Below are 12,518 nucleotides of genomic sequence, written 5' to 3' on the forward strand. Positions count from 1 at the left end.
AAGGGGACCGAAATGTCCAAAAACTATGATGAGGACCGAAGTTGGAAGATTTTTTTTAAGTGTTAGCAAAAGCCAAGTTTAAATTTCTTTTGTCCAAGATGGGCATTCGTGATCTACATGCTCCATCTTGAGGGAGGGTATTAGGAAATAATATAGGAGAGTCTATATTTAGGAGATATTTTGAGAGTTACATTAGGTATGTCTTGAGAATCAAGTCTTGTGATTGTATAAATAGCTTGAATATTAATGAGAAAGCAACACCGAATTATTATCAATGTAGACGTTCAATGCTTCCGCGTTTATGCTCTCCTCTCTCTTGCTCGATCCTTAACAGTAACTCACATAAATTCAGAAATTTCAATTTTCATCTAAAACCCTAATTTTTGATAGAAATTAAACTTAAATCGAACAAAATAAACCAAATCGTAACTGGGTTTTCAAAACATACCTCATATAAGTCATTACACTACACTTGATTAATTTTCGAATCGTCGATTAATCGAAGATGATGAAATTTTGAGTTTTAATGGAGGTTACAGTTGATGGGAGGAGGAGAAGAAAAGAAGAATGGAAACAAATTTTCAATTTAGCTTTGTTTTAGGTTAAAAAATAGGGAGGATAATCTAGTTAATTTATACTCTTTATAGGACCTTCCCTAACCAACTAGAGGGACATTACTATCACACTGCCGCCCCTCTAATAAACCATGCCGCCCCTCTAATAAACCATGCCGCCCTATAACAGGTTACAAATGTAAAGCGGTAGACAGTATTCAGTAGTAGAGGTATGTTGGTTCGGGGGACGGAACATCTCTCTCTCCATCCCTACCGGTTCCGATTATCATAAAAATAATACTAGTCACATGAGTTTCGGGCTCTTGCCATTATTCAGTCCATACCAGTTTATCCATACATCTTGGTGTCCCCAATTCTTGTCTACACCAATATATCCACATGCACAACATTGGCATTTCTGATATGGCAGTCTACTAGATTCGATGAAATCAATCAGAAAAATGTACTTGGATTCTTGGAATCAATACTGCGTACGTATATTTTAATGTATACATGGATTACGGAGATCAGTCATAAAATGAGTTAACTCAAAGGATGTCTCATTATGTACTTTTTCGACTTCATTTTTCCATCCGTACCACAAGTTCCTGTGATTTTGTAATAAGAAAAAAAATATGTTCCCCATGTACGTTTGTACTCATTTTTTATAAAATCATGGCCGGTTCCTGTGGGTACCGAAGAGTTTCTGATGTGGGGGCGGGCGGGAGGGTATGTAGAGACTTGGTGTAGATCTAAGCAATAATTTACGGGATTAAAAGAATAAAAGGTTTAAAAGCTACGGGACGGGAGTGGTGTGGCATAAAGCAAATGCAAGAAAACCTGTGTTTGAAGGATATTGCTATTAATATAAAGAAATAAGTTTCTGTTCCAAGTGTTTATCACTTGTGTTCTTGTGGATAACACAACCCCTTGAATTATCAAGGTTAACTAGTTGATCACAGTGTTGACTCTCTACTCTTAGCAACCACTGCGTCAAATACACATAGATCTATACAACCAGTTCGTCTTCGAGATAACTGTACTCGAAGGTGAACTCAGTCTTGATTCTCTGGCACCTGTGAGTAAAGAAAAGCAAAAGAAACCAATATTAGTAATCTCTTTCTTTTGCCATTCGTGCTACTTGAAATGTAACTGAAAGTTTGCATACCATCCATGTTGCTTTTCGTCGTTGAGAATATGGAAATCAAAGTAAACATATGTCCCCTGTTCATACTCATCGTTTGCAACTTTGGGCTCCTCGTGCCTTTGAAACCATGTATTATATTTTCTATGGTATCTCCAGGACTGCTTTTTCAATTCTCTTGCAGCCAAGTATTGCTGATAAGTATTCTGTTTTGTGTATTTGGACAATGAGAATCAGAGAGAAAGCAATCCAACTATTGAAACAGAATGTAAAAAAAGGTATGGTACCTGCTGATAATAAAAGGCAAAGAACAAAGTATCTGTTCCTAATGTCTCAAGACCCAATCGTTCCCAAAAGGCTGGGTTGTCGACAATGGGTGATTGCACCTGAGGATAGCTTGATGGGGTGGCCACAGGATGTCTCTGTAAAAAATCATCGCCAGATAAACACGATTAGTTATGTGAAACTATTGAATTTAAATCATGTGTAACTTTTGGTCAAACTTCAGGTGCACTTATCAAATTCCCCATATCAGATTATTTTCCCTGGTAAAAATATTACATACAAAAATCTGATCTATAGAGCACTACAAAATGAAGCAAACCAGAAGCCCTGAAAAATATTAAGATCTACCACATTTTCTCACAACATCAATGAAGGCCAGTTCTTATTCTTATCCTGAAGTTGTAACGTGTATCAAATGACATGTTTTGATCTTGCATACTCAATGTTGAGAAACAGACAGTTCAAAGCCTATTGATGCTTTACCGTTTAAGGTGCTGCAGCATCATTATCAAAAGCACCCTACATGGCACTGCCAAACAACAAGCGAGCAAAATTTGCCATGGTACACAAAGGCGATGCATCTTAAAATATAATAGCATATGAGCAATTAAAGACATAGCTAGCTTCTATAAACATGCAACAGACTGGTGGGCCCCGCATTACAATGGAGATTTTGAGTCACAACAAGACAACAATGAGTGCAAACCTCAAAAAGCAGGTGACATCATGAGTACGAGATCCAAACCCCAATACTAGAATCATCTTAAATCAGAACTTCAGTAAAGGTTAGAAGATAGAGCACACTCTTGACATTATAAGAATACCATGAAATGGAGTTCATACACTGGAATGAATGAACACTCCTAATGGGTTTCCACTGCTAAGTCTGCATATAGAACACTTATTAACACCCACAACAGCATAACCGAATTCCTATTGGCCTTAGGTTAACCTCAGGGACCTAAAGTTCGCTTATTCCTTATTCAAATTCTATGATGATGTGTTCACAAGATCTTTCCTGCCTGAAATGCTGAGAAGAGTCTACTGAAACCGACAACTATCCTCATACATTGTCCTTTTGCTGAAGGTATTTGGGCTACTTTTGAACCTAAATGGTTGGTGAAATAGCTCACCACCATTATACTAAAGAGTGGAGTCTTTCTTTGGGTTAATTCTACTTACTTTAAGTAAACAACATGGCCTCTCTCTTCATGTGAAGGATAAAGACGTTTTAATGTTCCTGATTTTTACTTTTCTTTGTTCATATCTTCTATGCTGCCATGAAACGATAGCAGCAGCAGCCTAATCAGAGTCCAACAACCACATGGTTACTGAACATAACCAAGCGAACTCCCACAATGTAGTAGATCTGGGAGACCTAGAGGTTGGAATAAACTGTGCATTCATTGATCTCACTAATGCAAGCTGGGAACCAGAGATAGTGACGACTGAAGCTCTTACCTGTTGTGAAGCATCAAATGGATACACTAGCTTGCTGGAAGGGGGTAATAGGAATTTTATAGGACCTTTGGCTTCCTCTCTATCTAATTTATGATATGCAAGTCATGTCAGACGCAGACTCCCTAGCTAAGATGTGTAATCATGAAAGTCCTGGTGCTACTTCCGGATTTGCTATGTTATGATATAGTCAGAGAAATCTAGCTTGTGCATGCTACCAGTTTTGGTTAGTTGATTTGATCCTAACAAATAGAAAAACCCAAAAAAGTTCAAGCGTAACCAGGAGGCCATACTGGAATGTAAGTCTTTGCACGTTCCGAGTCCTTGGGTTGAGGAAGCTTGTAATAAGCAGCTTCAAGCATCTGCAAATTATACAACTGATCATGCGATCCGCCAGAATTTGCTGTTGACGCACTTAGGCTATCACCGATGGCGCCAAGATCAGAAACACTTCGTCGGCCTATGACACCCAGGCTGCCAGAAGGTTGATTGGACTGTAAAGGTTGTCCAGGAGAGAGATCAATGTCTCTCGGAGTTTGGGTAGCTTCTGACAAAGAGCTAGACGCTCCAGCCTGTAATGACAAATTATAGTTAATCCAAATTATACAAAAGTAAACCTAAAATATTTATATGCAGTTGCTTGCAAAGAACATGATGCATTAAACAAGCAAGTTCATGGGAGGCTAATCAATAGCACTAAGTACAAACTGTTAACTTTCGTCGGATTTTAAACATACAGGAGTATCTGCTGCATATTGTGTCTTCAGATCATCCTCATTCATGAGATTCTTGTTAAACCCAGAACTCATGGAAGGTTCCATGCTTGAATGATCAGATGAATTCTGCTGTTGTTGCTGGTCCTCAACTTTGACATGGCTAAAATCTGCAGCAGAAACAAGTAAGAACTTGTACGAAACCTACTAGAAATTTGGTGACAACACGTGAATAGACATGGAAGCATACAAAAGATACCTGAATCTTTCAACCCAGCTGACATCAAAGAATGCTGAGTAGACTGCTGTTGGAGGACAGAATTTGGCTGCTGTACAGAAGCAGATGTTACGCTATTCAGACCCGACGTCTGAACTCCAAGTCCTAATCCAACTTGAGGCGATAACGATTGGCTTTGAGAGTTGAACTGCATGAGAAATCAAATGCAAGGTCAGAATTTATTAAATAGGAATCAATGATAATTCATACCCTAATTAGTACTCCCTACTAAAGGAAACAATAATACTAAAAGAAGTAGAGATCTGTTATATATTATGACAAAGAGAATAGGGGGAAACAAAGACCAAAAATATCCCATATGCATTTCTTTACCCTGAAACATACTTATCAACGATCTATATAGTTCATCACCAGTCTCTTCCTTAGCAGAGTTCCCTGAGACTACGGGAGGGGGGTCGACATCTTCACGATATATTATAGACCCAAAATCAAGAATAGCGATCTATGACTAACTAGAATAGCACGGAACTAAAAAAAGGAAGCACATGCTCTACTGTTTAACTCGAGTATACAAGCTATTCATTCAGGAGTGGCATGGATAACATAAATCAAAACGAGGCAACAGAAACCATAAAAAACTGAAAAGATATAGAAAAAATGAAGGACCTGCTGTAAAAGAGTGTTTTGCTGCTGTGGAAAGAACTGATTTCCTCCACTTAAATGAGGCACGCCAATGAGGTTACTATGTCCTTGCTGCTGCACCTGTTGGAACCGCTGCAAATATTTGTCTCTTTGATCAGGAGCAATCTCAGTTCTTGCACGAACCTGTCCCTGAAATTGTAGAAGACGCATCTCTAAATAACAGGACGACAATCATCCAACAAACTAAACAATGTAATGGCCATAAAGTAAGATTGGTTTCATAATCAGAAGAAGAATAGAACAAAATCTAGAAATGTGTGTGAACTAGAGCCTGATTATCAATGTATTGGCCATAAAGACACGACCACGTAAGTTAAAAGCCTTAATTGATCTGTCACGGTCACTAGAGCCTGATTATCACTCCAGTAAGTCAGTAGTCACTACTTACTCAGAATCCCCACTCTCTCTGAACTTACGGAGTAAAACGGAAGGAACTGGGAGGAATTGGAACTTCTATAACTAAACAAAAGGAATAGGAGTCTTGTGAAATGGCTTGATGTAATTTCAATACTCATTGCACAAATATATATACTTCTCCAATAAGGGACGTAAAGCTATGACGCTGGCAATATGATACACTATCAAACCATCTCGCCTAAGTTTACAAGTTCATGACTAAGATTTCATAAAATTATTAAATTTTACATAACATACCACTTCATTTGGATTCTGAAAAGAGCTTCCAGCGTGAGGTCTCCACTGTGGAGAGAAAACTTTTCCACCTATCATTGTCGGCTCAGTAGCATTAGCTGAATCAACTAAAACAGCTCCCTCACTAGATTTGGAAACTTGCGGCAAGAGAATTCTGTTACTTAGAGGTGAAACCAAAGGTTGTACAGTAGTAGTGCTTCCTCTATCGTCGGCTCCTGAAATGTTTCTTTTTGGCATATCCATGGCAGTAGGAGCTCCCCCAAGCGATCCAGGGCTGCTGGGGATCACACTGCTGGTACTCAGATGGCCACCATTAAGTGATTGAGTCGATGTACCTCCACCCACAGTCCCTTTACCCATACTCCTTCCGAGTGTAATATCAGCAAGAACTGGAGAAGACCGGTGGCTAGAAAAGTTTGAGTCCTCTTCCTCTTTCACTGAAATAGGAGATGATGAACCAACAGCAGCAGAAGTATCACCAACACCTCGTGCAGATACTGGAGCAGAAAAGACTGAAGAAACCGTTGAACCACCGACTGCTGAACGTGCTGCCATAGCGCTAGTAGCAGCAGCTGCATTGGTTCCTGTTGGTGTGGTCAATGCCGACTGACTTAATATTCCATTCTTGGAAGGTGGAGTTCTTGGAACTATATCAGAATTACTGTCCTGGGAAGCCGTTTCTTCAACTTGGTCCGGAGTGGAAGAACCCTGTGGAATAGCAGATGGTAATGCTGCCTGGAGAAGTGTAAAGAAATCCTAACTATAGTACTAAAGCAACAAACTACGTAAGAGTTCACAGTCGGCTATATGAAGAACCAAAATACTTACGAGATTCATAACAAAACAAAAAGAATATCTTCCTATCTTGATAATCGCTATTCTGACATAGATATCAATTTTAAAGCTCACACAAAGCGAGTATGATTTTCAAGAATATCCGCCATCCTATATGCGACATGATTTTACACCAAATAAAGGCATGTTACTTGTTGAGACAGACCGAAACAGAACCATACATAAGATACACGTTAAACATTTTGGTGTAAGTTGTGTTTGCCTCATAAGACACTGTCGTTCCACCCATTAGATCTCTAAATGGCTTCTAATTCTGATTGTTTGACTTAACTATATACCCGGCACTATAACATATCTATGGCATTGATTATACAGAAGCCATTTCGTGAAATAACTAAATACATGATATTAGTAGGTTAAAGTCGTCAATGAAAACCATCTTATTCTAGCCCACGCAGAAAAGCAAAAAAATAAATTCCAATCAGAGGTGCATACAAAACCAAAATACCTAAGTTTGTCGAATGAAACTGTACATTATGGCAATGAGGGGCAAAGAAGCATAGTTATAATGAAATAAAATGGGAATTGTTTCTTCAAGTTTGACGAAGAAAATTGTTTTATGAAGCACCTTAAGATTCTCATATGGACACAACAACCAGTATCATCAGCATCCCTATCAAATAGTTGAATTAATTAGAGATGACAGATGCGTCATGCGTATTTACCGATCATTTATTCTTACGTCATCTAAAATTTGTAGGAGAAAGGAGTCACAATCAAGATATGGACAAAAGGTTTCTACCCCCAGAAACTGTCATAAAGTAACAGTCCACTTAAGATTTCTTCTTACTCTTCTTCTAACACTCAGAGAAGTTAAGTTGCAAACACCAGATTTTCCAAAAGTTGGTCTTGTCTGACGAAATTCCAAATGATGCAACCCGCTTGCTTGAACAAAGGTATTCTAACATATTAAACTTGAACAGACGTATTCTAACATATTAAACGACCAGCATATATGTGATAAAGTGAACACATTTATATATATATTGCTTGCAGGCTTCGCCTACCACCTACAACCCCTGAAGACACTGACAAATGAGTCTATGTCCATACTATTCTGACTCCATACTACATTGGAAAGAAGACATACCGATACTTGAGTTGGTGAAGAAGTTACAGAAGGCTTCATACTTAATACTGCACTTGCGGTACCGACACCCTAACAAAAATACAAGTTCAACTTTTATGTAATTGCCAAAGCACTTCATGCACAAAGGAGAACTCTAAGGTCTTACACAAGGACTTAGTGATGCAACATGTAACACAAAAAGAAAGAAAAAAATACATTCTGTTAAAACAGGGATGAAACTAAGTTCTAATACCTGGTAGAGGATGACACAACAAACACTGTGAGCAAGGTACACGTGTCCAGATTATTAAGTGAAAAAACTGTTAATTTGTCAAAGCATCTCTAAGATCTAACCCTAACAACAGGGGTAAGATGCATCTCTAAGGTCTAACCCAACAACAGTCAAGAAAATGTTAAAACATGCATTCTAGACACAGATCTCGCAAAACTAATGCACGAAGGCACACAAACACTCAGCCAGATAAAAAATGAAACAGATGAGAACACATACGGGCCCAGTATTCAATGCAGTGATCTAAGAGAAATTCTGAAGCATATGATTACATAAGATACCAAGCATTTAAAAACGAAGAATCATCTAACATGCTAACCAAGTTATCAACTATATGTAAAGTAAGAAGCCCACAGCATATCTACAACAACAAAGATGAGAACTGTATATCCTTGTAATCTTTTGGACGGCAAGGATTCCTACAAAATTATCAATTAAATAATTATTGTCATGCATGAGAGTGTACCTTAACAAGACCAGGAGGTATTGTAACCAGGTCTTCAAGCAATTCCACCTTGTCTAAGTCTAAAGAGCTGTAAAGATCATCAACTTCGCTGAATTCTTCAAAATCATCCTGTCATAACGATGGATAACAAGTGAATTAATCAGCACTCCTTAATCTAAATGCCCAAAAATTTGCACAGGGCTCCGTGCATGGTTAAAAAGAGAAAACGGACCAGAAATTAAGGTTCGTAAAAGAGCTAGATATATACACTTGGCACCACTTACCTGATTACGTTCCACGTAGTCTTCTATGAAATCTCTCACATCATTAACATCCTCTGGACTCAATTCATCATTGTCAAGAAGTCTCAGTATCAACTCTAACTTCATTATGTGAGCTTTATGCCGAACAATTGATGTCTCCAAATGTGTCTGCAAAATGATATCTAAAAATCAGGACTATGGTATCTAAAGCAAACCACAATTACAGAAAAGGCTACGAGATTAACAGGGTGAAACTCCCATTTACCAGTCTTGGAGGTCTTGCTTTTCCCTTTTTTACTGAGAGACCCTCAATATCAGCCTCAAAACTATCAATTTGGGACTCCAGCTCTCCTACCTGTCATGAACATATACAATTTGGAAAGAAGCACACCACATAAGCCTCCAGCATGATGTCAACATAAATGAAGAAACACATATTCCACAATAGATGGTCAAATATAAAAACAAAGTTTGATATAACAAACAAATATAGTTTTGTTGTGCCTCGAATACTGTCAAAATCCTTGGAAGTTTGACATCAGTTAAAAACCAATGGATTATTCAAGACAAGCACAGTACGTGATTTAAAAAAATATAGGGCCATCTCTCATACCACAGTGTTTAACCATTCCCTAGTCTCCAATTTCGCCTTCTCTTTCGGATCCTACAAAAAAGAAAAAAAATCCAGTTACAAAAATAAAAGGAAATCAAAAGATTCCACAAATAACAATAAGCTATAGAGAAAATATAACAAATACAAGGAGTTCCAGATAGTGACTACAACAGTATGGAAAATAAAACAAATACAAGGAGTTCGAGATAGTGATGCCAAAAGTTTACACCTTACATCAGTTATGTAAGAATTTCATTAAATACACAACTAATCCTGAATAAATCCCAAAAGCGTATGAATAACAGAGCACTCACAGCCAGGCACCAATAGCCGTGGTTGTTACTATATACTAAAACTTAATTGAATGCCTGAAGAAACGTTGACCCTCGAGGTTAGCTTATAAGCTTTGCAGATCCAACAAAAATTACAAAAAAACAAACATAGAGTACAACTGTTGATTCATTAAGCATCATTCTAAATAGATTCAAGAACTTTCCGTTCTACCGCCTTGTGAACCACATCAGACTAAGCCAATAAAAATCACCGAAGATTCAAAGCATCTTCCCTCTTCTCAAGCATGATAAGTGCTGCTGAGTTGTAAAAGACACAACAGATGATGTTTTCTAGACTAAGCGTTCAACCCATTTTCAAGATGACACATAGGAACAGGGTGAACTTTTGCTGGACAAACTAATTAACACAAAATATTTCCACCAATATCTATATTCATCTTCCTTTCTTTAACTAACCACCAAAATTTTGATCCTCAACTCTTAAGATATATTTATGTTTACTGGATAAATAACTGAGAATTAGAATACATACATCACTTGGAGATTTCAAAAACTACCATATCTGGCAAACCTTTGTAAAAATTGATAGTTTAGAAGAATGACAAAAAGAAAAGAAAAAAAAAAAAAACTTACTGTTTTGGGTTGTTGCCCTAACCCTTCTTTAGAGAAGGCTTTTGTCTTGGTTTCTTTTTCGCAAACTTTGAATCTTTCCATTTCACGCTCGATAATCTTGCGAGCATCCAACAGAGCCTGCTCATAAGAGGCACTAACCTATGTCAACATGTATCAAAAGATTAATTTATTAACTCAGATTGAAGAAAAAAAAACATATTAATAAAAAATCATTCAAGCATGTATCATTATAAAAGATAACGTTGTCGTAATAACTAGAAAACTACAATTAGCGAAAGCACAAATACTAAGAACTGAATATAAATAAAGTACATGCCTAAAACAAGATAATAAAGACATAATAACGAAACAGAGGAGCTACAGGTGCGCAGATGTCAAGTTTTACAATCCACTGAAGACATTGTTAAGGAGATCTTTTCTAATTTCCAATATATATCTATGCGTTGGAATTTTATGAATATGTTTCTACTATTTCAAGAGGCAAAAGATTGTTACTAGGTTTTATCTGTTCCATTTTACAAGGCTTAAGAGTTTTAGTCTTGTTTTAGGGTTTCACGCCAGTGAAAATTAAACTGAAAATTGAATCATTTTCAGAATACACAGGAGAACTAACTAACCTTTTTATCCTTGATCTCACTCGACTGAATCCATGTCTTAATTTGATCTCTATATCTCTGAAGTTTCTTAATCTCCTTCTTCAAATCCGCCTCAAACTTCTCTTTTTGATTTGCATTATCAGTATCGTAAACCTAAAACAAAAACAAAAAAAAATCAAAGAATCAGCAACAAGCAAAATCGATAATAACCAGAAGAAAAGAGAAAGTTCGCCGGAAAGCATTATTACCTTGTTCCATATACTATCGAACACCTCAACACCTTCGTGAACTTTTTTCAATACTCGATCGATTTCTCCTTGAAGTTTTCTACTAGCTCCCATTGCAAAATTGAAGAACTATTGATTGAATAACAGTATTTAATCATCCAACCCTGGGGTTCCTGATGTGTTCTTCCCACTTGCACTGTCAATTTTAGGGTTTTTTTCTGACAGAGAGGGATAGTGTTTAATTTTTAAAGTTCCCGAGAAAGACTTTCAAGAATTGCAGAGGAACTCTTCTCCACTAAAATTTTACTTTTTTAGAGTGTGCGGGTAGATTACTTACGGGTCTTGGGCCTCTGATCCCCAATTTTTTTGGTTGTGGATTTATCAAAGCCCAGTTTTTTAGGCTACATGATGATAGGGTTTAACGAAGTAAACCCTGGTGCCTCTTATCCGTATTTTAGTTAGGCCGTGATGTCCTGTTAAAATCAACTAGGTTAGGAGGAGTTTCTTCTCTTCTTTTCTTTGAAGCAGGTTAGTGGGAGTTTAAATTAGCAGATCACATGAAAACAAGATTAACTCGGCTAGGTCATGATTATAAACCTAGACTACTCTAGTTCTTCAAATTCGCATAGTACTTGTTCAAGTACCATTATGGTTTAAAAGTTGTTTGTAGTTTGTATCAGGGCTATACAATCACATATGTTGAAAATGTTAGACCGAGCAGATGTTAATGCAACTTGTTGTGTCAATTTTAACTTTTAAGAATCGACAAGGTGTTTTGAATAACAAAAAATATTATCTATTTCAAAAAGTGATAATACCTATGAACATCCAATGTTTGAATTCATGTTTCGAGATTTACAAATACAAACTTGAACTCGAAATTTTTTCTTTGTAATTCATCATAGTCCGAGAATGACTTTAGTAGACTATCAATCAAGATATGGTTTTGGTCATCTAACATTGACAACAAGCTTGGCATACCGATACATGTGGGTCTAACAACCAGTTGTATGTTCATGTAGTTGAAAATAGTTGTTTTTTTAATTCTCTTTTTCATTTTTTTCTTTTCTCATAAGTACCTTTTTAGAATAAAGTTTAAACCTGTATTGATAGGGGAAAAAGAAGACGTAAATTAGTGCTACAAGGATCTACGGCAAAAGCCAAGCGCAATGCAGTAACTGAAAAAACAAAGCAAATTAAATTGCTGTGAAAGTTAAACAAAACTCTAGTAGACAACAAAGAGAGTTAAAACTAACACTCAACAAATAAACATTTGTATTTCTTCTTCACTGAGGATCTTTGCCCCCTACTAAGTTTTTCATAGCTTGCATCCCCTTTACGACCCGATTTTTTGATTGTCTCTTAATCGTACCATTGAAGATGTTTTTCAGATCATCATCCTTGCCCCTATTGGAAAACCCCAAAAAAGAAAGAAAAAGTCAAATGTTTGTCCATGTTTTGAGCATTAGTCATTGGTATCCAAGATT

The 12,518-nt window shown here is 37.0% G+C and overlaps 1 protein-coding gene across 3 annotated transcripts; it reads right to left on the reverse strand.

The window, feature by feature from the left end:
• Nucleotides 1–1,383: 1,383 nt before the first annotated feature.
• Nucleotides 1,384–11,313, reverse strand: LOC113321479 (general negative regulator of transcription subunit 3-like). Of its 3 annotated transcripts, none has more exons than XM_026569393.1 (16): nucleotides 11,053–11,313; nucleotides 10,826–10,957; nucleotides 10,209–10,325; nucleotides 9,283–9,333; nucleotides 8,935–9,024; nucleotides 8,691–8,837; nucleotides 8,428–8,535; nucleotides 7,691–7,759; nucleotides 5,749–6,453; nucleotides 5,059–5,223; nucleotides 4,414–4,579; nucleotides 4,179–4,324; nucleotides 3,735–4,013; nucleotides 1,986–2,120; nucleotides 1,723–1,904; nucleotides 1,384–1,630 (listed from the first exon to the last, which is right to left on the reverse strand). In XM_026569393.1, exons 1-16 carry the CDS (start codon nucleotides 11,143–11,145, stop codon nucleotides 1,564–1,566), a joined length of 2,652 nt encoding a protein of 883 aa, XP_026425178.1. In that variant the 5' UTR covers nucleotides 11,146–11,313; the 3' UTR covers nucleotides 1,384–1,563. The 3 variants fall into 3 exon arrangements, with proteins under 3 accessions (XP_026425178.1, XP_026425177.1, XP_026425179.1); XM_026569392.1 differs by having other exon boundaries at nucleotides 10,209–10,346; XM_026569394.1 differs by lacking the exon at nucleotides 7,691–7,759 and having other exon boundaries at nucleotides 10,209–10,346.
• Between the last annotated feature and the right edge of the window lie 1,205 nt (nucleotides 11,314–12,518).

This window comes from Papaver somniferum, chromosome 11 (assembly GCF_003573695.1).
Source record: "Papaver somniferum cultivar HN1 chromosome 11, ASM357369v1, whole genome shotgun sequence".
Taxonomy (NCBI): Eukaryota; Viridiplantae; Streptophyta; class Magnoliopsida; order Ranunculales; family Papaveraceae; genus Papaver; species Papaver somniferum.